At 40.2% G+C, this 27,732-nt stretch overlaps 3 protein-coding genes across 4 annotated transcripts in view; 2 read left to right on the top strand and 1 right to left on the bottom strand.

The window, feature by feature from the left end:
* Window positions 1-2,863: 2,863 nt before the first annotated feature.
* LOC118328822 (keratin, type II cytoskeletal 8-like) lies at window positions 2,864-9,398 on the bottom strand. The gene is made up of 9 exons (XM_035662735.1): window positions 8,853-9,398; window positions 7,143-7,351; window positions 5,649-5,709; window positions 5,401-5,496; window positions 5,104-5,268; window positions 4,636-4,761; window positions 4,259-4,479; window positions 4,076-4,137; window positions 2,864-3,738 (listed from the first exon to the last, which is right to left on the bottom strand). The coding sequence occupies exons 1-9, from the start codon at window positions 9,303-9,305 to the stop codon at window positions 3,440-3,442; spliced, it is 1,692 nt and encodes a 563-aa protein (XP_035518628.1). The 5' UTR covers window positions 9,306-9,398; the 3' UTR covers window positions 2,864-3,439.
* Window positions 9,399-15,548: 6,150 nt separating this feature from the next.
* On the top strand, window positions 15,549-19,433 carry LOC118327787 (keratin, type I cytoskeletal 18-like). 2 transcript variants are annotated; one of them, XM_035661244.1, is made up of 7 exons: window positions 15,549-16,091; window positions 17,507-17,589; window positions 17,830-17,986; window positions 18,087-18,251; window positions 18,360-18,485; window positions 18,720-18,982; window positions 19,145-19,433. In XM_035661244.1, exons 1-6 carry the CDS (start codon window positions 15,636-15,638, stop codon window positions 18,942-18,944), a joined length of 1,212 nt encoding a protein of 403 aa, XP_035517137.1. In that variant the 5' UTR covers window positions 15,549-15,635; the 3' UTR covers window positions 18,945-18,982; window positions 19,145-19,433. The 2 variants fall into 2 exon arrangements, with proteins under 2 accessions (XP_035517137.1, XP_035517136.1); XM_035661243.1 differs by having other exon boundaries at window positions 18,720-18,940.
* A 2,121-nt stretch (window positions 19,434-21,554) lies between these two features.
* eif4ba (eukaryotic translation initiation factor 4Ba) overlaps window positions 21,555-27,732 on the top strand; it is an 11,651-nt gene continuing 5,473 nt past the window's right edge. The window contains exons 1-7 of the mRNA XM_035661245.1: window positions 21,555-21,639; window positions 23,545-23,685; window positions 25,418-25,623; window positions 26,131-26,247; window positions 26,483-26,537; window positions 26,671-26,814; window positions 27,262-27,402. Of these exons, the coding sequence (XP_035517138.1) occupies window positions 21,627-21,639; window positions 23,545-23,685; window positions 25,418-25,623; window positions 26,131-26,247; window positions 26,483-26,537; window positions 26,671-26,814; window positions 27,262-27,402 (817 nt within the window). The 5' untranslated portion in view covers window positions 21,555-21,626. The remainder of the gene's footprint in view (window positions 21,640-23,544; window positions 23,686-25,417; window positions 25,624-26,130; window positions 26,248-26,482; window positions 26,538-26,670; window positions 26,815-27,261; window positions 27,403-27,732) is intronic.

Here is a 27,732-nt window from a genome sequence, read left to right on the forward strand (position 1 = left end):
CACTTATTTGTGATGGTTATAGGGTAAGGGGTGAGGGAATGCATTATGTAAGTGACGGGTCCCCAGGAATGTGGGTGTGGGTGTGTGTGTGTGTTGACACACACTATCTCAAAAGGAAGCTCCTTTAGACGTATTACACTTATCTTTCATTTTATCTTTAAATGTTTCTTTTCTTTTTTTCTGTAACTAAATAAAACGTTTATGTAACAATAGAACACCATGTAAAACACTGTTTACAGAAGATTTATTGTGGAGCAAACAGGGCTTCAGGTGTTGCCACCAGTAGTATACAGAAAAAGGTTTATCTAAGTAAAAGTCATGAGTACTTCTGTGACCGGTTTTCATCTTCCTTAACTGTTTAAGTACAGCAGTTATAGCATAAGGAGCATGCTGTTACACTGAGAATTACAGGTTGATGTGACAGTAGTGCTTTGAGTTGGTCATCGAGAAGACTGAGCAGCAGAGGAAAACACATGCAACAGTGCTACCTGCTGGCTGAACAAGTGTGGTGCAGTGAACACTTAACCACAGGCAGTGACTCAGACTACAGTTGACAGTAAATAACTTTTTGACCTACAAGAGTTTTCAGAAACCTGAACAAAGACCCATCCATTAACACCTCAGTTGTGTCACGCCTCTGACAGTAGAAACACACCCATTATTTGGTGAAGGTACCTCAGTGAATGAATCATTAAGGAATAAAAAACAAAGCAGGGCCACAGCTTCAGCCTCCACCTGCTCCTGCTCCTTCTTCTCCACAGCAGCTGGCTCCTCAGTGGCTGCCTGCTCCTCCTCCTCCTCCTTCTCCACCTTCTTCTCCTCAGTCTTGATCACCACAGTTTCTGTGGTACTCTTCACTTCTGCTCCCTCAAGGGCAGCGACAGAGACGCTGCTTGCCTTGACAACGCCAAAAGAGCAGTTGACGTAGGACGGGGTGCGGGAGCTCTCCAGGCCTCCATTAACACAGACATACAGTAGTGGGAAAAGAGGACATTTGCATGTAGACGTGTTTGTAATGATCTGACTATCTTTTTGTATCTGCAAAGGTTTTGGGGGAGTTCTGTGTTCTCAGCTCATATCAGAAATAGGACTTGATGTGGGCTTGAAAAGCCAGTTGAGACATTATATGTGATTATCCATTTAAATACCAGTCCAACTGTGGTCTATGACCACTTCCAGTGTGCTCACTTAACGTTTAAAGATTGCTGAACCTTTACAGACACTTCAGTTTAAAGAACATTTAAAGTGCAGACATTGAGAGCAAATTTCAGCTGAAAAATCTCTGCTCACAATATTCTTAGTCTTCTTCCTGTTTTGTTGGCTTATTCATCCTTTGAGAATGTGCAGAGATACAATATGTATGGCTCTGTAATCAGTAACAAGACACATGTCACACACAAGGGACACATCAGAGTGGTTAAAAGAGTAAGAAATGCAGGTGTGCTGTGCTGAGGCAATGTGTGATTGAAAGGTGGGAAAATCTTTAGTTGTCCACATCAGTGACTCAAAGATCTTGTTCAGGTTACATTCACAGAGTTATTGACTGTGATGGCATTATTGCAGTCATGCCGAGGTTGGGTTTGTTGTTTTTTATTATATCAAAGGTGTCTGATTAGAGAAATACATTAGGTGTGATGTGAATAACTTGACCGTTTTCTCCCTTGTGGACACCAGTATGACATTTTAATGATTTTATGATGAGTTTTGAGAACACAATGGCTTTTAGAGCCTCACATTTTTGTTTTGTGTCACATATTCTCAAAATTAAGCTCCTGTTGCTTACAATGCATCAAAACAACGTACAAAAACTGTAGCTTCCCTTGACTGGTCTGTCTGTGTCAAAAGGTTGTTCGAGTTGTTAGTGTATTAATCATATCTTATGACATTTATTATTTTGTTGCACAAACAAAATATGTCATACAATTGTTTTCTGATTCTGATTCTGCTTTACTGTAGGGGATTAGGGTTTTGGAACATGACATTTGCTGACATTTTGTAGGAATGCACAACCTTCAATTCATTTTGTTAAAGAGATAGTCCTGAATTAGTGTGTATCCAGCCAGAGGCAGGTGGAGACATGTCAGATGTTCCAGAGCATTGTGTGAGATGTCATTATGTCATGTAAATTTTCTTTGTTGAACTCTGTTAAAAGTACAACTTGTTTGTGTGTGTGTGTCTGTGTGTGTGTGTGTGTGTGTGTACTTGTGGGGTCTGACAGCTTTGTGGGGACCAAAATGTTGGACCCCACAAGTTTAAAGGGCTATTTGAGAGTTAAGACTTGATCTCAGTGTTAGGATTATGGTTACAGTTAGGGTAAGGGTTAGACACTTAGTCGTGATGGTTAAGTTTAGGGTAAGGGGCGAGGGCATAGGTGGTGCTAGGGTATCAGATATGGGGAAGCTAAAGTATTATGACAATATTATTTTGACTGGGGGTGTTGCATATGACAAATAAATACATTTCATTTGTTACTGAGATACAATCAAATTGAATTTTTCTTCACACAAATGTACATTAATTTATCATTCATCATCATACATTTCATAAGCATGAAAAAGTTATTTGTGTGTGTATAAGCTGCATCAGAGGTAGACAGAAGAGCTTCTTCACTGATCTCAGGACAGTGACAGACTAATTACGTTGAATAACAATGTGTGGGTGCTGAATGGCAGATCTGCTACTGAACTCACTGTATGTGATGACAACATTATAGCTACGTGAGGGCCTTGTGTTTTTTGATAATTTGAGGGGTTTTAATAGCGCCGCTTATGGGCAAGGGAATGCATTACGTCAGTGACGGGTCTCCAGGAATGTGGATGTTTAGACTGAACAATTGAAACAAACACAACAGAACCATGTAAAACACAGTTTGAAGAAGATTTATTGTGGAGCAAACAGGGCTTCAGGTGTTGCCAACAGTAGTACACAGAAAAAGGTTTATCTAAGAAAAAGTCAGGAGCATCCTGTGACCGGTTTTCATCTTACTTAACTGTTTAAGTACAGCAGTTATAGCATAAGGAGCATGCTGTTACACTGAGAATTACAGGTTGATGTGACAGCAGTGCTTTGAGTTGGTCATTGACAAGACTGAGCAGCAGAGAAAAACACATGCAACAGTGCTATCTGCTGGCTGAATAAGTGTGATGCAGTGAACACTGAACCACAGGCAGTGACTCAGACTACAGTTGGCAGTAAAGAACTTTTTGACCTACAAGAGTTTTCAAAAACCTAAACAAAGACTCATCCTTTAACACCTTTTCATTAAGGATATCTGAAGGAAAGTTGTGTTCATGCCTCTGACAGTAGAAACACACCCATTATTTGGTGAAGGCACCTCGGTGAATGAATCATTAAGGGATAAAAAACAAAGCAGGGTAGGTGTGCTTTTTCTTAACCTCCACGACCAGAATCATAAATCTGACAAAACAGGGGGAAAGTATCACTCCTCAGCCACAGCTTTAACCTCCACCTGTTCCTGCTCCTGCTCCTTCTTCTCCACAGCAGCTGGCTCCTCAATTGCTGCTTGCTCCTCCTCCTCCTTCTTCTCCACCTTCTTGTCCTCCTTCTTCTCCTCAGTCTTGATTACCACAGTTTCTGTATTGGTGACAGTGGTACTCTTCACTTCTGCTCCCTCAAGGGCAGCAACAGAGCCGCTGCTTGCCCTGACACCACCAAAGGAGCAGCTGACGTAGGACGGTGTGCGGGAGCTCTCTAGGCCATAGGCATTGTAGTTCAAAGCTGCACATTCGGAAGTAAAAGGCCACCATTAACATAGACATACAGTAGTGGGAAAAGAGTTTGGACATTTGCCTGTAGACATGTTTGTGATAATCTGACTATCTTTTTGTATTTGCAAAGGTTTTAAGGGAGTTTTGTGTTCTTAGCCCATATCAGAAATAGGGCCTGGTGTGGGCTTGTAAAGAATATGACCACCTTTGACTGACCAGGAGCTATCCTGTTAGACTGTATATAAAATATGTGATACGTTTTATGTTTTCTCATTTAGTTTTTTTAAGGGTTTATACTGTAACATGGAAAAAAGTTAACAGTAGAACACATTAAAGGTTTTCTTTACCTTGGTTGAACGTAGACTTACAAGTCTGCTTGGATACAGTGGTCTTGATTCCAGTAGCTAACCTGTGGAGAAACAAAAAAAAAAACCATCAGGTATACAGTACAGAAATATAGTCCTGCAAAGAAAACATTTCTTATCACTTCCACAGGCTCGTGTCAAAGTGCTTTCACAGAAACATCTTACCTGTCCTCCTCTCCTTCCAGCAGCTTCCTGTAGGTGGCGATCTCAATGTCCAGAGCCAGTTTCACGTTCATCAGTTCTTGGTACTGGCGGACTTGCAGGGCCATATCCTGCTTGGCTCTCTGGAGGGCTTCCTCCAACTCTCTGGTGCGAAGTTTAGCGTCCTTCACTGCCATCTCACCACGCTCCTCAGCCTCTGCAATTTGAGCTTCCAAATTGTTTCGCTAAAAGTAGAAGAAAAACAGAGTAAAGTCAGTAAGAGTAGCACAACAGGTGCTCCTAACACAGTTTCCGAAATTACTGCAGAGTATTGAGGAATAAAGTTATCAAATCTAAGAGTCGCAAAATATACAACTATAACTGAAATCTGTAATTCTCACCTGTGATTTCACCATGTCAATTTCAGACTGAAGCCTCATTATCCTACGGTTCATGTCAGCAATCTCAGCCTTGGATGACTTCAGGTCATCACCATATCTACCTACTGACTGTTGCATCTCTGCATACTGGTACAGAGACAGGGACAAGTTAGACTGACACATCAAACACATCAACCATACCAGGTGTTTTTTTTTTTTTACATTTTAATTTGACATGAATATCATAGAAACATTCTGATTGCAAACCCCAGATGGACCAGGTGGACTGCAGCAACAACTGTACACATATGGGTTTGTGACAAGAGGTCAAGAGAATACATCCTATACCCTCTGCCACATTCACCTAGTTAAAGTCATGTACTGTGCAGCTAAAAACAACTATGTGTAAACTATGGACGACTTGTCCATAGTTTACACTACAATGTACAATAACAGGCTTTCATTTCAAATAACACAGAGTGGTCTCACCTTAGTCTGGTACCATGACTCGGCCTCGGCTCTGCTACGGTTGGCAATGTCTTCATACTGGGCACGCACTTCAGCAACAATGGCGTCCATGTCAAGGTTACGGCTGTTGTCCATCTCAACCACAACAGATGTGTCCTTGATCTGGCCCTGCAGCTCATTAATTTCCTACGCAGGATAACACATGAACATAAGCAGGGAAGAAATGGCTGAAAACACCATTTGTTTTAAGATGACTTATAGCTAAATCAGTTATTCCTTCCTAGAGTTGCCTCTAAAAACGTAAAATAAGGTTATTACTGCATCAAAGATCTGCCTCAAGAACTCAATCTCATCAGAGAGCCCGTCAAGTTTGGCTTCCAGGTCCACTTTGATCATGTAGGCTGCGTCAGTGTCCTGCACAGGAAAAGACCACTTTAAGGAATATTCATCCAACCCTGAGGTACAATTGTCCATTGTGCATGCTCATTTTGCTCAAAGGCTATTATTATTATATTATACTAATTATAGTTTCAACATCAAGAATAAGATATAAAACCTAAACATACCTTCTTTGTGAGGACAAAGGTGTTCTCACACTCATTGCGCTTGTTGATCTCATCCTCATACCTGGAAAATAAGAGAATTGTAAGATGCATATATACCCTTTAAATCAGAATGAATTATAATTCTTTACAAAATGTATTGTAAGCTTTTCAGTTTCATCTGGTCCACATGCTGGATATATATATTCACAAAATATATTTATTAATATAATACAATTCACATCTACTAAAAATTGTTGTCACTTGGGGGCAGCAGAAACAAGTAAGTTAAATCAACAATGATTTATTTAAGTTGACGGTTGTAACGGTTGCCTAGTTACACAGCAACACATATGGAGACGCGCTAGCATTCATTTGGAGTCATGTTTCTAGCAATGTAGCAAGTTCAAGATTCACTCTCATTTAGCTCTGTTCTGGTATTGTTATTCTCTTTAGCTGCTAAATGCTCCACCCGGTTCACCAGCTTAGTCTGTCGTCTGGTGTGGAGCAGGTTGCGTACAGTGAGTTTTTATAGCTTTTTCACTGAAAACAGCTCCCTGCTGCAGTGCACCGACACTGATGAGAGCTGTGAGAGTGAATTAAAAGAGTAAAGTTGTGAGCCATAATGAAAGGATTGAACTGAAATTAATTTAAATGTTCTGTAGACGTTCCAGTTGCTCACCTGGTAGAGCTTGCCCCCCCTGTACTATGGCTGAATGCCTAATGCTGTAGCGGAGGTTTGATATCCAACCTGTGGTCCTTTGCTGCACGTCATCTCCCCTCTCTCTCCCCCTTTCCTGTCAATCTTCAGTTGTACTATCGAATAAGGCAAGACCCCCCCAAAAGCTATAGAGTTAAGAAATCTCCCCTGCAACCAATCATCTGGGGATTTCTAGTTACAAGGTAGTTGCTTGACCGTAGGCGAGAACAGTTGCTAACATGCTCTCCGCCGTTCTCCTTAGTAGTGAAAAAAACTGAAGATATAGTGAATCACTTGGTAACAGAAGAGAGTTTCTTAAATCATTGAAAATGGATGTCTCAAGCAATGTTATATGGTCTGACAGAGTTTATAGGCGCACAATTACTGCACGTCACTGCTCTTTAAAGATTTAAGGTTGGTTCTGGAGTGCAGATTTTAATCAAGTCTTTAATTGTTTCCACCCAGTTTTAGCAAAGAAAGCTGGAAGATTGTCTTTAGTTTCTACTGAGCAAAGTGTTTAAAGTCTGGCTTGTGAGTGTACTATGAACCACTGACACATGTATTCACTTTTCCATTATTAATAGAAAATGAGCCGTGAGAGTGAACCAAAAATGTACAGTTGAGCTGAAAGACACCAAAATGGTCTGAAGAGCTGAGGGGAACTGTAGAATCTGTGAATAATTATGGGTGGTTTTGACACTACGTCTGAGTCCTTTAAAGTAAAAGTAGTAATTTGATCCATTGTTAATATAAAAACATTGATTATAGGCACTTGAAGGAGTTAGGATAACACTGGTTAAACCCACTAATTTACTCACTTGTTTTTGAAGTCCTCAACCAGGCCCGTCATGTGATGCAGGTCGGACTCTAGTTTATATTTTTCATGACCCAAGTTGTCTAGCTGCTTACGCAAGTTGGCAATATAGGCTTCAAACATGACATCAATGTTGGAGTGAGACGTGGTCTGTTCCTGCAGAAGTTTCCACTTGGTCTCAAGCATTTTGTTCTGCTGTTCTAGAAAGCGTACCTGCAGAGAGAAAAGGAAAACCAAAAAAAAGAAGGAAATTAACAACTGTACCTGTACCATACAGAAGGGGTGTGGAGTGGATGGCTGAATTTTAGATTTTACATATGAATACATGGATGGATATGACAAGTCTGATGAATAAAAGTATAAACACTATAATGTATGGAGAGAGTGGTCAGGCAGACATGAGAAAGAATGCATGTAAAGAGAAGGTGGGAGTGACTCAAAAAACATGAATGGATTCACTTTCTTTGCTAAAGGACAAAAAACGTGTGAAGATTGACTGAAAGAAAAATTACCAATTCAACTTCTCCAACTTCCAACGCACTCTATATGTCACATCAATTACTCCTTGCTTAATCCATAGCTCAGTGTTTCGACACAAAGAGGCTCTGTTTCCCAATTGTGACACAGTTTGCCCCTTTACAACTTTTCTATTCAGTGTCTTGACCCTGGGTGGGGTCCTTCTACCACTCAGCAAACAAGATGGGAGACACACAGCTCTGTATGTGTGTGTATGTGTGTGTATGTGTGTGTGCCATATCATGATGGTATGTAGAGGGGGGGGTGAGAGCTTTGTTTTATGGTCGAAAGAATTAGTCTCAGTGAGGGTGATTGATTGGTTTAACATTACTCCAGGGTGCCTCGTTAAACAAGAGAGTTACAATAGGTGATAACTAAAGAATCTGGTCAATCTCAGGTGAAGAGATGTGCTTCTGACAGACATTTCGGTAATCTCTGTTAGTGGGTGCATAACACAAATTTATACTTATGTCAATAAAATGGCTTCATTGATTATTATACAGCCCCATAAAGTGAGTATTGTTCAGACTGTGGTAGATATTTACTGTAGTGATCCACTCCACTCAGTATTTAACAAGCTTGTCTTGCAAACCATTCCCTGGCACTCCCACTCCTTTTCCTATCTGTAAGTGCTTGTGCAGGCTGTGAATAATCGGGCAAGAAAGTTTGGAAATAACTCAATACATAATTTTGCAGAACAAGAAAGACCTATAAGATCATAACCTCAAAATCTCTCTTTGCGGGATACTGCTCTCATTGGGGTGCACCCCTTCAAGTTAAATTGTTCTGTACTCTGTATCCATGTTAATCCTCTTATCTAAGCTCTATGATATCATCTGAAACTGAAAGCATGTGGGGAAACTAAGGCATTGCTCAAAACAGCCTGTATCCTAGCTTGACTGCATATTGTTATATATACAGATTTCAGAGGGATTGTCTCAAGGATGATCTGCATTGTGAAATCAGAGCTCTTTCACCTTGAGCTATTTTGGCTGGCAATAAACTAATTTCCTCTGAAGTTCCTGGGTTATTTTTCTACTCTGTGTGGAATTTAATAAAGCTTTATCCCAACAGTCATAGTAACCAACAGAACATCAGAAACAAAACCTATAAAGCCGTTTTGCAGTTTTACTTAGCTTTTTATGTCATAAAAGACAAAATGTCCTGCTAGAACAACATCAATCTTAAGTTGCCTGACCTTGTCAATGAAGGAAGCAAAGCGGTTGTTCAGGGTCTTGATCTGCTCCTTCTCCTGGGTACGGATTGCCTGGATGGTGGGGTCAATCTCCAGGTTCAGGGGGGCCAGCAGGCTCTTGTTCACGGTCACCGCTGTGATGGGAGCCATCACTTCATTGGCCATGCCACCACCCATGCCTCCACCGAAGCCCACATAGCCAAACTCTGCCCCACCTCCTCTTTGTCCACAGCCCCCAGCAACATACCCACCGACCACTTTAAACCCCCCAGCACCCACAGCAGCACCACTGCTGCCCACACCCCCATAGGAGCTGCGGACAGCGTAGCTCTGCTTGCCACTACCCACACCACGGCCACCATAGCCGGAGAAGGAGCGGCTGCTGAAGCCCTGGGATGGGCCCCTGGAGGAGGACAAAGTGGAGAAGGTAGTGGTCTTCACAGCTCTGACAGACATGGTCACAGAGGGTGTTTGTAGCACTAAGGTGGTGTGAGAGATGAGAGACTCTGCAGAGGGAAGGAGAGTCAGGCAGATAGACCCTCCCTGGTCCCTGGTGCTATTTATCAGAGCAGGGGAGGGACCCTGCTGAGGTGCGATTGGTTGGTGTTCTCAGCAGGGGAGTGAAGGATGAGGGGGGTGAGGGGGAGAGATGAGGGAATGTCAGGGAAGAAAATCGCATCGTGTTCCACATTTACAGCACACAAAGTGCATTGGAAAGAGTCCAAGAATTACATAATAGTTAGTTGTGCCTGTTTTTATAAAACTACTGCAGAAACACTGAAACACTGTAAGACTTTCTGAGTCTTGTCTGCCTTTTAGATGTTTATGAAATGCCAATTTCCATACTAGAAACATAACATTGTTTTACATTATGACAAAGCCTATTTTGCATTCCATAAAATTATACTGTACTACAGTCTACATCTTTGATATATCCTCTGTGCACACACATTACACACAGACACACACACACACACACACATGCAACACCAGAATATGAAGTCAAACCTTGGGTATAATGAACAGGCACATAATTTTAAGACCTCCTTTTCTACTTTACAACAGTTCTCATAGACGTGACATATTGCAAAGTAAATTGTGGTTGTCCAGTGTGATGTGCTTTATGTGTTTGTGGGCAGTGACTGTATGTCTCATAATTATGGGAGAACCAAATTTACCCATTGATATGTTTATGTTTCCACTATCTACACAAGTGTTTATAGATTGAGTGCAACTGATTTTGATGTTGCAACAAATCCTTGCATGAAACATTTTATATTGTAACCAGAAACGGTTAAAAAAGAAAAGTAGACTTAAGTAGACTTTTACAAATAGTACTATCTGAAACAAAAAAAAAGTAAGATCCTGTGTTTAAAGTCTGCAAATTGCACAATTACAAGGTGCAGCTTGCTGAATGTGTCCGTTATCAGCAATGGACCAAACGAGGCAATGCACACAAACACACACACATACACCTATACACACACACACCTATACACACACACACACACACATAAACAAGGACTTATTTGATGAAACATTCCTTCCTTATCAGCCGTGTGGGGGAGCAAACCAGGAGTTGGTTTTTTTTTCTCAGAACCAAACCTTTCCAAAGGGCACATAAAACCCATAAAAAAATACAGAAATTAGATAGATTAGGATAATAGATAGATAGATTAGAATAGGAGTAGATAGATAGATAGATAGATAGGATTGGATAGATAGTATAGGATAGATAGATAGATAGATAGTGTATGTGTATCTTTGTTTCCATGGTAGCACATATTATATATCAAAACACATATTTGGTAAGGCCTTATCATTTAGTGACAGTTTTATTTAAAACATGAACCTCAACCATCATCTGAAACTGTGGAAACCATGATTCATTTGCCACTCTGCAGATTTATGACTCATGATCTTTTCTGAGTGCTTCAATGACTGTTGCCTAATTTTTACCAGAATAAACCCCTTGCTCCCTCCAAGATGCTCACCACACCCCTATCCTTTTGTTTTCAAGGTTTTATATGTTTTTAAAAAAAAACTTCACCTACCAGCTAATGAAAAGAGACGAATCCCAGGGTACTGTGCTGTGTGCAAACTAAATGTGAATAGGGAAAGGGAGAGCATGTGGTGGAAAGTACATGTTAACAATCTGAACAGGACTTTCAGGCTTTGGACCAATCAAAAAATGCATGTTTAGCTTGGCTTGTCTCAAACAGTGACGTAACTCTTCACAATGGAGCTGCTGTGCTAAACTTGGAGGCAACCATATACCATCCAACCATTTTTTGTTGTTTCATTAAGTCAGCCACTCCAACAAATAAACCAACTGGAGAACAAAGCTGTATTTATTTCACGCTTGATGACTTACTTTTTTTTCTACCTCCAGATAAGATAATGCTTCATTCTTTCTGCATTAGAAAAGTAAGATGGTAATTTAAGAAGCTAACCCCCTGACCTGAAGTCTCTTGAGAGGCCAGTGGTGTTTTGGTTTGTATGAAGCTGCTATATGACACATCAAGTCAGGAATGTGCTGAGAGAAACACGTACATGCTACAAGACTGAAAGGAGGGGTGGGGAGACGATGAGCAAGTGGGGGATATGAGAAGACAATTAGCAAAGATAAGAAATAAATCTATTTCACGAGGACTGACGGACTGACTGAGATGTCCAGTAAGAATGGGGTGATGATGTACAGTAAATGCAGGCTGAAAGCTATAGCAAAGGTGATGACATCACTCCTGCATGCATCTTCACATTATAATATGGTTATAATGAACTTGATGCATCCAGTGCTTTGTGAATATAAACAGAATTTAGCTTAAGTTTACAATTACGGAAAAAAGTAGTGAAAATAGAACAGGGAAATGCAGAAAAAAGGGAAAGATAAATGCTTTGGTTTCAGCTGTTGTCTTAAAGTTGGACTTTGTTGCCGAAATTATCAGTAAAATCAGTTATAAAACTCTCTTACAGCTTCGCCCTGCGATGCCTGTGCAAACAGAGAGCCTCCAGTACAGACATGATGGAAACATGTTAAACAATGGGAGTGAACTCATTATAACAAGTCAGGGGGAGGTATCGAGGTACAAAACATGCACTAATGTGTGGACACACTGTTCCCTCACTACAGTAGGTTTAATGTTAGTTGCTTTGAGACTTATGCCACCTAGTGACCGAAGGATGGACGTGGACAGGAGGAGTGGCGTGATGTGGTCACAGGTACCGTCACTGTTCCTCTTTGAATAGTCTACTTCATGAAACTGCATCTCTGTCCACTACTTTGTTTCAGACTGTCCTCATCGATGAACCCCCTGACGTTTCCTCTGTCCACCACCATTAGGTTAACATTTGTGATTCAAAGTGAAATATTTTAACAACAATTCTATAGACTTCTGTGAAACTTGCTACAGATAATAGTAGTAGATAGTATAAGTTAAAATAAATGTGTTGATCCCTTAGCTTATTATCTTGTTAGGACTGCTTTTAGTATTAATGCAGCAGACACTGAATCTCTTCCGAAGTGACCTAAAACTGAATACTCATACTAGTACATATTTTAGGAATGTACGTAATAACCGTTCATTTCCTGTCTGTGTTTCCTGATTTGTTTGTTGATTTGTATGGTTCTAGTTCCCATGGTAACTATTTTAACTGATTTTGTTTGTTAATTTTGCACATTTGTATTTTCCATGGTGTAATCTTAGCATCATTTTAAATGAGGATCACGGTCAATGATTTCTCCCAGAAATAAAACAAAGGTTATATGGATGAATGACTGGAGTTAACTGGAGAAATTGGAGTATAGGTGACTCCCCACTAACAGTTCTAACTCATTACTCATTTTATGTCTTCCTGTGAAATGTCTTTGCTCTAGAAGTGGACATGACATACCACAGAGAAAATGTCTCTTAGTCGACACATTTCGCTAACCTCTGATGTGTAACCCCAACACTTTGCTGAAGGTTTTGTCCATAAAACTGGAATATAGACATACATTTAAAAAATAAACCACCAGATCACCACTTTTCGTACCTTTTGAGCATCTTGTGTGAGTAAATAGGAGTGATCAAGAGAAGGAGAGAGGATGTAAGGGAGCAAGTGTGTAAGAGTGTATCACACTCACATGTGCGTATTTCTTCTTGCGTGTGTCAGGGCGCACACAATCATTTGCATATGCATCTATGCAAATTAATTTTTTGGACTTTGTATATAAGCATATGAGAGGGTTCATTCTGCGCTGGGGCTGGGGGAAGGGAAACCAAAGAGAAAGAGGGAGGGATGTTAAGTTCATTCAAGGCAAGGCTGAGAGCGGTAATAATCTGACAGTTGTCCAAGATTTGTGAAGCACATAAACTGCTGTGGTAGTTTCCGGATTCCTGCTGTGTGTTACCATGACTCACAGACTCCAGCTTCTTCTCCTTTCTCTCTTTACTTCTTTTACTGTCTTATCTGCGAAAGAGGTGTGCAGTTCAGATCAAGACTATTGTACTGTATATGGGGAAATAAAATCTGGGGAGTTATTCTTTCCAAGAAAAAAACTCTTCATAATGAAACATTGTGTGAGCAGGAATAAAAAATCTCTTCATTTAAAAGCAGGGATATGTGCCATTAATATACAAGGTATGTTATAAAACCACTAGTTAGGGTACTTCCCTGTTTATATTTGTCAGTTTCTTGTTTTTTTGGGTCCTGGCAGGCAAAGCAATAGTTGCCAACTTACATTCAAACAAACAAGACAGTGATGACGCTGTCATGAGGTATGAGTCATGCTGATTAAATTCATCGTTCCTCTTTATATGTTCCTGTCTGCATCACAGGCCGGATTTGTCAGTGTAACCTTTGCTTATTCTCTATTTTTGCTCTCTGTTTTTTTTCTGTCTTCTATTATTATAAGTATTATTAAAAGAGACAACTAAATGAATGCACACTGAGGGGCTGGTGTGAAGTGTGAGAAACACTGAAACTCGATCAACCATGAAGGTGAGGTAAGATCAGGAAAGAAAAGAACTGGGTTTTATAGAGCTCAGGAGGGTGTTTGAGCCTTTGCCAATTTCCCCTGGGGGTGGTTCATTTAGTTTTGTTATCCTGTTCTCTAAGGCCCAAATCCTCTTTGACCACAAATTTAGCCTCAACTAAACCTACATGAACTTTTCTAAAACACTGCGTATTACAGCTTGGTTTTTAAATGCAGTTTCTTTCCTGTTTTTAGTTATTTGCATTGTTTTGCACATTCCTCTTTCAGGGGGCATGTTGACTACCACTCTGTGGCACTCTACCCCATTCTGATAAAGTGCTTTGAGAAACTGGCACATAAAGAACAACATCCCTGCCTGCCTGGGCCCTCAGTTTGCATTCAGAACCAACAGATCCACAGACAAAGTCATCTCCACTGCTGTCCCTTAGATTAGATCAGTCTTCACCACCATTTGTGATTTAGTCACTGTGATACAGAAAAAGGTTTTGTAATTATAATAATAATAATAATAATTTTATCTATAAAGCACTTTTCAAGCTTGCACTGTGCTTACCAAATTACAACAAACCAGTATACATTAAACATTATACAAAACAGAAATTACAATCTGAAAACCCAAGTGGGAACCACCCATGAACACATAGGATTCATATGGATCATTGAAAAAGCAGCAATCAAAGACCAGGTACCACACCTGATAAGGCTTCAAAGATATTTGTCTAAAATCAACAACAGTTCAACAGAACTGATTTGCGCAGATAATCGCCTGTAGTATGATAGGTGAATGAGGGCATCCTTTCTTTCCTTTTGATTGTATTTTGAACAATGTGCTATTGGCTTACTTTCCTTCTTTGTGAATCCAGTCTCTTCTTGTGTCTTCTGGGTATATTTGAAGCTTGGATGTCCTTAGGTTTCCTTTTACAGTATGGCAGGTTTCATTGTTAATACTGTTCATCCTATTGTCTGTGTAGAAATATAATTGTGATTGCAACTATCAGTAAATCTGTAATATCTTTCTAAATGCATCTACTCTGGTAAACAATTTAACATCACGCTGTATACAGTTCCTCTTAATTAATTTTGCACTTTAAGAGTATAAACCAGTAAAAACATGCCCCCTCTCCCTCTTATTTAAGCTACAACTAAAGGAAACAGTGCTGCAGCTAATATATATCTCACTTTCAGTTTAGTCTAGATAGGAAGGCTGGCAAAAATCTGTTTATTTTGGGGCCTGGCTGTCCACAAACTTAGAAACTATGCAGTAAATGGTAGACATTATACCTTTTATGGGCAAACCAAAGGAATTTGATTGCATGCTTACAAAGTGAACCTCGTTTGAAAAGAATATTCTACCCTTTAACTTTAACTTTTAATTCTCTTCCAGCTTTCTCTGTTGAAGGCTGTGCTTTAGCCTGGACAACACAACTATTACTGCTCCCTTTGTTGTTGTGGTTTATGTGATCTCTATAGTTCAGTAAAATAAACTAATTTGCTTTGGCTGTTCAAATGTGAATGTTTTTTTGCAACAGAAAAATGCCTCACACATTGCCTTGGAGACAGAAAACACACTGTCGGTTTAAAAAAGGGAACATGTGGGTGAATGAGAGAGCAGGGAGGGGGAACAGGAAAGGAGGACTGGGGCGATTTTAAAGTGGGCAGGGTCTGAAAGACCAGCTGTGATTGAGGGAGAGAAGTAGGAGTATAAGTTCCCCTACTTCCCGCTGCCAGCGTCACTTTCTAGTCCGGCCAGCATTGAGTCTCCATCTCATTTTTCACCTCATTCTCTGTCGTGCCTAAACTTATCCAAAATGAGCTTCAGAAGATCCAACATGCAGCCAATGTCTTCTTCCCACATCTCCATGACCCGCTCCACACCTCAGCATCGTGCAGCCAGCATTTATGCAGGTGCTGGTGGACACGGTGCCCGCATTTCCTCTGCCTCCTCATCTTCCCTGCGGTCTGGTGCCCCAATGACCTCCTCTTCCTCTGCCTTCAAGCTGAGCAGTGGAATGGGCTCTGGTTTTGGTGGTGCCGGTGCATCTGTGGGGACCGGTGGTGGTGCTGCTGCTAGAATCCAGGGCAACGAGAAGGGAGCCATGCAGAACCTGAATGACCGATTGGCCAACTACCTGGAGACGGTAAGGAACCTGGAACAGGCCAACAAGGAGCTGGAGATGAAGATCATGGAGGCTCTGGAGAAGGGGGGACCCGACATGAGAGACTACAGCAAGTATGAACCCATCATTGATGATCTACGCAGACAGGTAAGCATGACAAACAATGCTTATTAAATGAACAGGTGAAAGTTGAATATGTATTGTTCTAAAACTGGGAATCTCTGGTTGTTCGTTGTAATCTTTGATTTAGCGAGTGAGACAGACAATGAAAAATGTGAGGGGTATGAGTGCTTGAGTGCTTTAGAAATGCTTGATGGGGCCTCTAATATGAGAATCAGTAAATGCCTGTGATGGCACTCATCATCACAGACAATGTTTCAAATGTAGACCTACTTGTGGAAATAAGTTTTATAAGTGTTTTCATTATTTATCTAGTGCCTAACTTTGACGGTTAAGGTTGAGAAAACTTGTGCTCAGACGGGCAGTCTTTCCTTTGTAGGTTATCACATTTCTTGCTAGAGAATGAAGGGTGTGGTTGCTAAGCTCTAACCCTCCCCCATTAAATTGTTCATGCCACAAAGTGGCCATAACTTCCTCTGATGAATCACCAACACGCGGGTAGCATCACGAGAGACAGACTGGAAAGCTCTCAAACAACCTTCACTAGACAAAAGCATTTCCAAATGGTCCTGCTTGCAAATGCTGGTTCTACAAGAATTCTCCAGTGTAGGAGGGCCTCAATGTGAAACAGATGTGTGGTAACGACACACACATGCACACACAAAGGATCTTGGACTGCCAATGTGTATGTGTGTGTGTGTGTGTGTGTGCGCGCGCACACATAGCTGCATGTGAGTCCACTGGTTGTATAACAATCAGCTCCAGTCAGCAGAGTCAAATGTCACATTCTTCTACAGACCCCAGATCTTCAATGTCACATAATGACACATTGATGATGGCACTATGTTTTTTTCGACACATAAAGGGATGAGTATTCCCCCTTTTCTTCTAAGACAGGATATCATAGACACATTGGAAATGATGAACTCACAAACACGCTCACGCACAAAGAATTTTACAATCCTGCACACATAAACACATATATACAAAGAAAATGACAGACAGAGACAGTGCAGCTGTGAGAAAATTGGAGAGAAGAAAAATCTCTCTGTAAGACAGGAAACCCATTTTTCCAACAATGCTAAAACAAACCAGATTCTGTTTTGGCACAGAAACATCCCCTCTTCCTGTCCTTCAGTTTGTGGTTCCTTTTTTCACTGAATGTTTCTATGGATTCAACTATGTTGTTATTGTTACGTAAGGGAAATAGTGATTCAAATCATATGTTTGATTTTGTAGCTGTGTGTAACATTGCTATATCATAGCATATGATGAATAGAGCAGATCATTCAGTTATGCATTGAAGGAAGAGGCTTCTGGTTAAACAACTGCATTCTTTCTATCCAGGAAAATAAAGGAAAAAGACAAAACAACCTTTCAGTTTTTGACATCCAATTGTGTAAAAATGGCAACTTTGTCATAAATTCTTTTTTTCTGTCCAGATCTTTGATAAGATTTCAGAGAATGCTCGCTTTGTGCTCCAGATCGACAATGCCCGTCTTGCTGCTGACGACTTCAAAGTAAAGTATGTTGTTTTAAATTTAATCTGTGTTGTCTTATATATATCAAGCTTACGTATACGAATGAGACACATCTAAGCTCAATCTTCACTGATAGAGTAGGACTTTAGCAACAGCAAGTTTGTATCTGAAACACTTCCGTAAAACTTAAGTCATGACATTTTTGTAACGTTATACTACACAGCACAGTGTGAATAACAGCTGATTGTGTCTGTAATAGAGTTTGTTTCTGTGCACTGCTACAGGTTCGACAATGAGACGGCGATCCGTCAGTCTGTGGAGGCCGACATTGGTGGACTGAAGAGAGTCATAGATGATACCAACATGGCCAGGATGAACATCGAGAGCGAGATTGAAGCTGTGAGGGAGGAGCTTGCTTTCCTAAAGAAGAACCATGAGAATGTGAGTTTACAGTACATCCAGATTAATCATCTCACTTTACTACTCACTTCACACGTCCTAAATGTTTTTGTTCATTCCTCTCTTTCTGTCTGCCCTGCAGGAGGTGATGGAGATGAGGAATCAGATCTCCCAGTCAGGCGTGCAAGTGGACGTTGACGCTCCCAAAGGTCAGGACTTGTCCCAGATAATGGAGGAAGTGAGGAACAACTATGAAAAAATTGCTCTGAAGAATGCAGAAGACCTCAAACAATGGCATGAAAATCAGGTGATACAGTGTTAGTAATAATACATAAATACATGTACAGAAAATATCTTGTCTATTATCTATTATTAATATATATTGTCTAACACCCTTTCCCTGTCTTCCTGTCAGATTGCGGACGTGCAGGCGCAGGTATCGCAGAACACAGAAGCTCTCCAAGGAGCCCAGGTGGAGATTGGTGACTTAAACAGACAGATACAGACTCTGGAAATTGAACTTGCGTCCCAACAGAGCTTAGTAAGCATGCATTTTACACGTGTTTCTCATACACTTTCATTTTATTAACAAACCGGAAATAGTCAAATCCTCTCAATACCCTAGCCATTACATAACACCCACTCAGAATTGTTGTCTTATTTTAGTAAAGCAGCAAAACATTCCCAAATAATCATTTTCACAAAGGAGTTGTTCCAAATTATTAAAAAAAAATTTTGGCATACTTTTCATTCCTCCTTTTTAATCCTTCATCAGAAAGCCTCCTTAGAAGACACATTACGCAACACAGAGCTACGAAACAACATGGAAATGGAGAAGTACAATGGCATTATTATCCATCTGGAGGAGGAGCTGACCAAATTGCGTGCAAACATCCAGCAACAGACCCAAGATTATGAGGCGCTGCTCAACATGAAGATGAAACTGGAAGCTGAGATTTCCACTTACAAGGGTCTGCTGGATGGTGGAGACTTCAAGTAAGAGTTATAAAGAGATGGAGGAGAAAAAAACAGATCGAGGTAATGTGATGATGGTGGTGGAGGTGAATACTAAAATCATTTGTTATTATGGTTTGCATGGTCAAGTATAACTACATCATGAAGTGGGAAGTAGTTCCAGTCAGTTCACACGACACGTGAATATTTTAAAAGTAAAAAATGTTTCATTTGTGTTTTGTACAGGCTCCAGGATGCACTGGATGAGCTGGCCGCCACAATCTAATTCAGAATCTGAGACCATCCCAACAGAGAAAGCAGAAGAACCCACAACTATCCATTATGGAAAAAAAATGCCATGCTTCTCTGATCATCTGAAGCCAATTTTTAAGACCACATTCCATGTAAACCATAAATGAGTTAAGCAATTCTGAATAAAGGCATTTGACCACACCACAGTGAAACAGGGCTATTTTAAAAGCAACCAGTGCCTGATCTGACAATGAAATAAAAATGAATAAAACCACTTCTTGACTCACGGTTTCTGTGCATTTGTTATTGTAACATAATATAAGAATGTGCATGAAAGTATATTAGTATATATTCTTATAAGTATATAAGAAAGTGCATGTTATGTAACATGTAAACTAATTGCAATATCATAGCCCTTGCTCATTAAATAATAATAACTTTAAAGGAATTACATATTTATAGAAAGATCATTAGATCATTTCTGTTGGCAAAAAAAACACAGAAAATACATGATTTCACAGGATGTTTAAATCTGCCTTAATTTATGTTTGGCCACTAGCGGGCAGAAGAACTTTAAAACAAGCCAGGAGACACATTGTTGTGAAATATTATTACTTTACACATCTCTCATAACATGCAGTCATGTTTCTGGTCAAATGGCAATAGTCCAATATGAACTGGCTTTTTATCTCTGGCTTACAGCTTTTTTGACTATGTATATCATATAATGTATTATAATATGAAGAATTTATAAATACAGTGCATACCTAGAGTTTTGTTAGCTGACTTTTAATACTAAACTCAACATTTGAATAATTTATTTAATCCTGTTTTCATCCAGTTATTAAAAAGAACTTACTTGTGCTTTAGTTGAATATGTTCATGTTATGTTATAATACTTACATTTGAGAGGAAGGTTTGTATATTCTTTTCACAGCTGAAATGTTGTTTTCATATAAAGAATTTACATACAAAACTTATGAGTTTATAAAATATGATGCTTTGTTAATTATGCACCATTATATAAAGTTGTAGAATCAACATCACCCATAACACTAAAATGCTGCTCACACATAATGCATTAGTCTGATAATAAAATATATGATGATGAAAGTGTGAAGGGGTGTCTTCAAAATAGTTAATGTAAAATATGCATTAACAACCCAACCTATAGGATTTTATATACTAGAATCAATAACACAATACATATTTGGCTGATCAATGTAATTTGTTTAAGCAGTACCTTTTAAGTTTTATTAAGTTATAGCTAATACATATGATTATTTTAAACATGATCAAATTATATGTACATTATTATTATATTATTATTATGTTAACAGCTTTGAATTTCAAAAAATATATCCATGAACTCATTAATGTCACAGAGTAGAACATATTTCATCTCTTAGCAGTAAAGCACCAAACAATATAAAACTGGACCTATGACTTGGGTATGGAAGCCCATTTCCAATGTGACAGGGGAAAAAGGATTCGTAAGTCATTATAATGAGGAATTTCCTCAATATCTTGACTTATCTCAAATAAGGACTTTGTGATACTAAGTCCTTATTTGGAGAAAGTTTCTTATGATAATTTTACAGATATCCTTTTTTCCTGGCTTCCATACACGTTACAGACTTACAGCCTCTTTAATATAGTTTAATTGACACCACTTCTCACATATTGTCAGGGTTAATTATATAGGGTTTAGCAGCTATGGATCATTTAAAGCGCACTGTTGTTTTGGAAAGGCTTAAGACTATAAGACATAAAGAACACAATTTGGGCCAATAAAGAACTATAAGAGAGCACATTTGGAGACAATGAGAAGCCACATTTGTAGACATAAGAAACATACATTTGAAGACCTAAAAAAGACTACATCCTGGAGACTAATAAAAGCTAATTCGAAGACTAATAAGAGACACATTGAGACTATAGAACTACATTTGAAGACTATAAGAACACGATTTGGGGGCATAAGACTATAAGAGACTACATTGAAGGATTATAAGAGACTAAATTGAACTATAAGAGACTACATTTGGGGGCAATAAGACTATAAAGAACTACATTTGAAGATTATAAGAACTACATTTGAAGATTAATAAAGACTACATTTGAAGATTAATAAGAGTCTACATTGATAGACTATAAGAGACTAACATTTCCTGAGACAAAAGACTACCATTTGAACTATAAAGACTACATTTCGAGACTATAAGAGACCTAACATTTGGAGACTATAAGAGAGAAATAAATAAACAACCGTGAGAATAACAGCTAACGTTAATGTAGTTGAGTGACAGGTATGATAAAAACCTGGAGAAAAGAAGGTAACAGTCACTGTAGTCAACTTAAGCAGATGTGAGTACGCAAACAAGGGAGGAGACAGGCCCGTGAACGCCGATGCGCGCTCCCGATAATAAACCTCTGACGCCTTCATCCGGGAACTACTACGAACTCGCTCTCCAACATGGCGGCGTCAGGTGAGGTTTATGAGGGTGAACGATCTGGGTCGGTTGGGGGGGATTTCAGCGGGTTATACATCGATTTAATTAAAAACATTAAGTTTGGGGATTGTTAATGCCTCGTGTTGTTGATTGGCGTCGTTGTCTGGCGTCTATAAATAGCTTCGTCGGTTGTTTTGGGCCGGTAAAGACGCAACTGCTGGTGGAAGGCGAATGAACGAAGCAACGACTTGCACAATCTGAATTTTAACCTACAGATTACATGCGGTCTTTTCCTATGAATAGTCATTTTGCGGCGTTAGGGCTTCCCGCTTTCGGGGTTATACGGTGTTACATATATTGGACACTGTGTGCCGTGTTATGAAATGTTTCTAACTGCGTGCAGAGCTGGCACATTGTATGTCCGTAGCGGGGCTCGCCGTGGCGCTCAGAGCAGATCAGCATCGGGCGCAAGCGCGTTTCGAGGAGGAGGGGTCGGGCCGAGGAGTCCGGGCAGCCCGAGGAGTCTCCCCACGTGTGCAGCCTTGCTCCCGGGTATCGGTGTTTGATAAAACGGGGCAGCTGAGCCCGCGGGGTCGCATGTTAAACACTTCCCTGGCAGCTTCTCAACTTTGTGCCGTCCCATCCGGCCGGTCGAGTCTCGCTCCGGTGATGGCGCACTTGGATCTTGGCGCTGCGACGTGAGCTAGGCCCTAAAACCTAGCCAGCTAAGCAGGGATACTTCCCCCGTCAGCAGTCCTTTGCTGACTAAGCCCGCATAAGCATAAAGACAAAAGGACCTACGTAGTTAGCGAACAACCTGCGGGTTTATCCTAATAGTTTACTGTCGGCCTGGCTGTTATTGTGCTATTATAGCAGCTCCTAGCTTGCTAATGTCACATCAGTGCTGGGCGCTAAGAAAGCTACCAAACAGGCAGCAGAGGGTTTTTTTTTTTTTTTTGGTTTTAGAGGGCACAAGCAGTCAAGGCCATTTAGTAAGGCCTGTTAATTGTAAACAATGACTGAGCATTATGCAGTGGGAAACAGCTGTAACCCGCCTGTTTTGCTCTCTGTATGTGTGTAGGGTTTTGTAACGATGTGTGTAAAGAATGTCCTGACACCTGGGATTTTCACAATAAAGCTCACAGCCAGCTTTGTCGCTCCCCTTTTTATCCTGCCTAAGACCAAAACAAACCAGACCTGCTCTATGAAACGAGCTGTGTGATGCAACTGGCATACAAAGAGGTAGCATGAGGGATGTTCTGCAATGGATACATGACTCATTGATTCATGCTCCTCATGTACGTTCCTTGGAAAGGGCAGCGAATGGGCAGCCCAGTGGTCCTGCCTTTTCTGGCCTGCTGCACAGTGACGGTTGTACAGGCAGGCCACTCCCTTTGTGTTTACTTTCATATAGCAAAATAAGTCTGTTTTTGTAGTGGCTCACACATTGTAATCCCCTTATCTGACTGGACAACATCGTGCACTACAAATAGTGTTTGGCTGCGCAGAGATGCAGCTGCCTGCATGAGTGGATGCACACACACACACACACACACACACGAGTCTCTCGAAAACCCAGACTGTTGTTGTGTTAGTGTTTTTAAAGAATGAATCCTTCAGTGGCACGGCATTTCACTGCTTTAATAACGACATTTAGTAAAATATGAGTTTATAATAAAAGCCAGTTTTGACTGTAATTACCATGTTCTTACACGCCATCTGTAACATCTGGCACTATTCCCGAACTGAATGTGTGTTTGTCTTTCTAGTGATCTATAGCTTAAAAAAACGCTATCAAAGGTAAATTTATTGACGATTTAATGGATATAATTTCTTTCTTCTTTTAATGAAGAAAATGGACGACGATGGGAAGAAAGACTTCCTACTGAGATGCCATTACTGTCTTCCATGGCTGACTCTACTGTTTTAATCTCCCTTTAGCTAAGAAGAAGAATAAGAAGGGGAAGACCCTCACTCTGACTGACTTCCTGGCAGAGGACAGTGGAGGCAACAATGCGCCCCCCAGCTACCCGGCCAAGTCCACCAGCTGGGCAGATGAGACTGACGACCTGGACGGCGATGGTGAGCACACATTTAAAGTCTTTATCTTGCATACCTTGCATTAGCATTTTTGGTCTAATAGTAAAATCAATATTATCTCTCTTATCGATCGGGTTGTCTCTTAGTTGAGTTGGAAGAAATGCGTTGAAGAAATGCCGTCAAACTGGTGGTGCATCAACGTTTGTGGTCTGATGCTTGACTGAATGTGAAATGAGCAACTGCGTCTTTGTTTTACATGTAAATGTGTTGCAGCAGAGCTGTATTGATCTTTCTGAGGTCTTATTAAGGTATGTAGTAGAAGTGTAATGTAGAAGTAATAAAAAGTCAGGCCTCCATGTAGGGGCAGCTTAACACCAGTTTTCCAGTTCTAATATGACAGCGTTGAGTGTCTGCTTTGACGAGGGCAATGCTTGTTTGTTCTTAATGTGAACTACACACATAAATTGTTAAATTGATACTTCTAAATAACAACATAACCACGCTTTGCCAAACTGCTGCAGTTTACTATGAATCTTTTCAGCCTGCAGCACTGCTTTTTGCAGTCGTTTTCTTTTAGATTTAGTAATTACGTTGGTCATGATTGAGCTCCACTGTAAACTGCACTGTTTTCCAAGTGTTTTTGAAAGGAATCCACTAACTCCCTTGTACAGAGTTGTGATGGCCTCTTTGAGTATTAAATAGAAGTTGGATAATGAGGATGGGGACTTTGGGGGATGGGGATGTTAAATTAATCATCAGAACTCCATCTTATCAATTGTTCTATTGGGTTAGTCAAATAAATTCAATGATTATTCTGTTATCAGTGCTGAACTATTGCACTCTGGATTCAGTTTCTTATGCTCTTGGCCTGTCTTCCTTTGTGACTTGTTTAACTTTGTCATATTCCTTTGCATGATGCATCTACAGATGTTTTTGTCAGAGTTGTGGTGCTGAACCTCACGTTTCAAATTTTGTGTTCTCCTGTTTCCCAGCAGCAACACATCACATGATCACATGTTGTTACATGATGATAGTGATGATGATAGTTCTCTTTGCATAAGGCAAAAAAAGGTGCCAAAGAAGTACTTAATGACATTTCTGGATAGTTTCATTCCCAATACTTAAAGGTGGAGTCAGTCATTCTGGAGAAAGATAGCTGAGTGTTCAGTTTAATTCCCAGGTTGTCAAATACAGACGCTTTGGGGTAAAGCGAGTGGTTTGTCACAGCGTTGGTATTTGACGACCTGAAAATGAGACTCGACAACCCCACCTTTTTAATATCTTTTTATTTTATTCTAATATTCCAAGGTTTTTTGTTAGTCAGATCAAGTACTGACTATTGGCTCCATTAATATCTGCCTTACAGAACAATAACTACAGTATACTACTTTATATACAGTACTACATACTGCAATACACATCATAATTAATGCACTCCTGTCAGAACACTTTAGTGTCTGCCGAACTAAAGGTGCATAAAAAGGGTTTCCTGTCAGAAGTACCTATTTGTTACACTTTTGAATGTTTGTTTGGCATTTGCTGGTTTGTCCTGTATGTATTTGGATGCCGATATGTGTGATGCATATATTTCCCATCACAATTAATTCATGTGAAGTTTTTGTTTCCGTCCTTTTTTTTTTTCTGTCAGAATAAAACAACTGCAAGATTTGAAGAACTGAGTGTCAAAGAGAAAATAAGCGGTTGTTGTTCAGTAACTGAAAGGAAGTTTTAAGTTGGCATTTGTTTGAAAATCTTCCTTTTCTCATCTCCCCAGTCTCGACTTCATGGCACACGGAGGAGGATAGCTACCGGGCACCACCCATTGACCGGTCCATCCTGCCCACAGCACCTCGCTCAGCTCGTGAACCCAATATTGACCGTGCCCGACTGCCCCGCAGCCCGCCTTACACGGCCTTCCTGGGCAACCTACCTTATGATGTCACTGAGGACTCGATCAAAGACTTCTTCCGTGGTTTGGCAGTAAGTTTAGCAAGCGCACACGCACGCACGTACATGCAGTGTATGACATATAACACATAGTACTTGGTGGTTACACTACTGCAGCTCTTTGTTTTTCAATGCAACACAAACAGTGGACCTTAAGTGACAGTTTTGTCAAGCTAATCAGTCTCCTCAATATTTAGTCACATCTGTAATTTAAATGTTGGATAAAAAAAAAAAAGCCAAGCTGGTCAGAGTGTTGTTTCAGTAACACAAAAACAATTCGGTACATCTGAAACACACAAGCCTCTGCCTTGACTGATTTCACACACTTTAGTTCCCTTGAACAGTTCTTGTCTCATTCCTCACCTGTTCACCTGCTTGTTCAGGGTTAGGGCAGAAATTGATGACAAATATTCTCATCTGGCATTTCCTCCATCCAAAAGTCAACCCATTTTCTTTCATATTTTTCATTTGCATACTACTCTTTGTTTCTCCTTATCTTGTTTGGCTGAACTTAACAGTGCTGACTATGTTCATCTCCAGATCAGTGCAGTGCGTCTGCCTCGAGAGCCCAGTAACCCAGAGAGGCTGAAGGGCTTTGGCTATGCTGAATTTGATGATGTGGATTCCCTACTGAGGGCTCTCAGTCTTAACGAGGAGGTGAGGGGACGCAAATGACCTTTTTTTTTTAATGCTTTTTACGTTTTGCATTTTTATTTTAACACCTGGAACCAAACTAACATATGAAATGTTCAACTTTCCCTGTAGTTGATTTGCACAATGAAATCTTGCCTCACTGGATAAAATGGCAAAGCTCTTTAGGTAGTCAGTTTCTTTATCACATAAAAATGTAAAGAGGGATCACTAACTGTCACCTCTCTGTTCATACTAACAGAACCTTGGAAACCGAAGGATCCGTGTGGATATTGCAGACCAGTCCAATGATAAAGGTAGGTTGTTAACTTTTTTGCTGGCCTCTAGTGCGACATTGCAGTGCTCCTCTCTGCCTGTTATCGTAATTTAGCATTTAGGAGTATGTCTTTCAACTTTGTACATCTCATCTTCTTTTTCTTTACACTTCAGAGAGAGACGGTGGCTCTATGGGCAGAGACAGGGGTGGAAGGATGTCGGACATGGGTCCTGACAAGACAGACAGTGACTGGAGGGCTCGGCCCAGTGCAGACGCTGACGAAGGGCCTCCCAGGAGAGATGATGCCTTTGGGGAGAGTGAGTCAGACTTGCCGTTGTTCGTGCTTCAGCATCCATACTTATTACTGTTATCAGAAATAGAATAGAAGGGACATTTTTCTTAGGCTCTGAATGACACCAGTAATACTAACTAGGATAAAACGGACACTACTTTCCTGTCCAAGGAGAATATTAGTTGAAACAATTTGTAAAGGAAAGCTAAGTATTCAAAAGTGAACTTGTGGTCCAGACACTAAGGTGTAAATATTCCCTGATTTATTTTCAGGGTTGTCATAATGGCCAGATTTTTATTTGTGAAACATGCCATAAGTGCTATTTATATATTCTTTATCCAAACTGTTGATTTTACTGCCAAAATTGTTGCATTTATTCCTTATTTGATGTTGTTTTCTGTTTTCTAAAACAGTCATTAGCAGAGGAATTCTATATTGAAACATCACCGTCATTTTATTACAATTCTTGCAGGATCACGGGACCGCTACGATGCGCCAAGGCGGGACAATGACCGCTATGATGGAGGAAGAGACCGCTACCGGGATCGCTATGATGACAGGGACCGCAGAGATTTTGATAGAGGAGGTGTGTTATTCTGCTTGTTTGGGCCCTGTGTTGGGATTTAGATCCTCTTGGCTCTATCAGCAGTTGTTTAGCTTCCTGATCATAAAATCAAAGTAATCTATAACATGCCACTTGTAAGCTAATCATTGGCTTACATGACTCCCTGATCTCTCTGCTGTGACCTTTACTTCTATTTTTATCTCTTACCAGTATTCTCTCCTGTCCTACTATGAATCCACTAACTCCCTTGTACAGAGTTGTGATGGCCGCTTTGAGTATTAAATAGAAGTTGGATAATGAGGATGGGGACTTGGTTAAATTAATCATCAGAACTCCATCTTATCAATTATTCTGTTGGGTTAGTCAAATAAATTCAAT

This window comes from Morone saxatilis, unplaced genomic scaffold, assembly GCF_004916995.1.
Source record: "Morone saxatilis isolate NCDOM2014 unplaced genomic scaffold, NCSU_SB_2.0 Contig18, whole genome shotgun sequence".
Taxonomy (NCBI): domain Eukaryota; kingdom Metazoa; phylum Chordata; class Actinopteri; family Moronidae; genus Morone; species Morone saxatilis.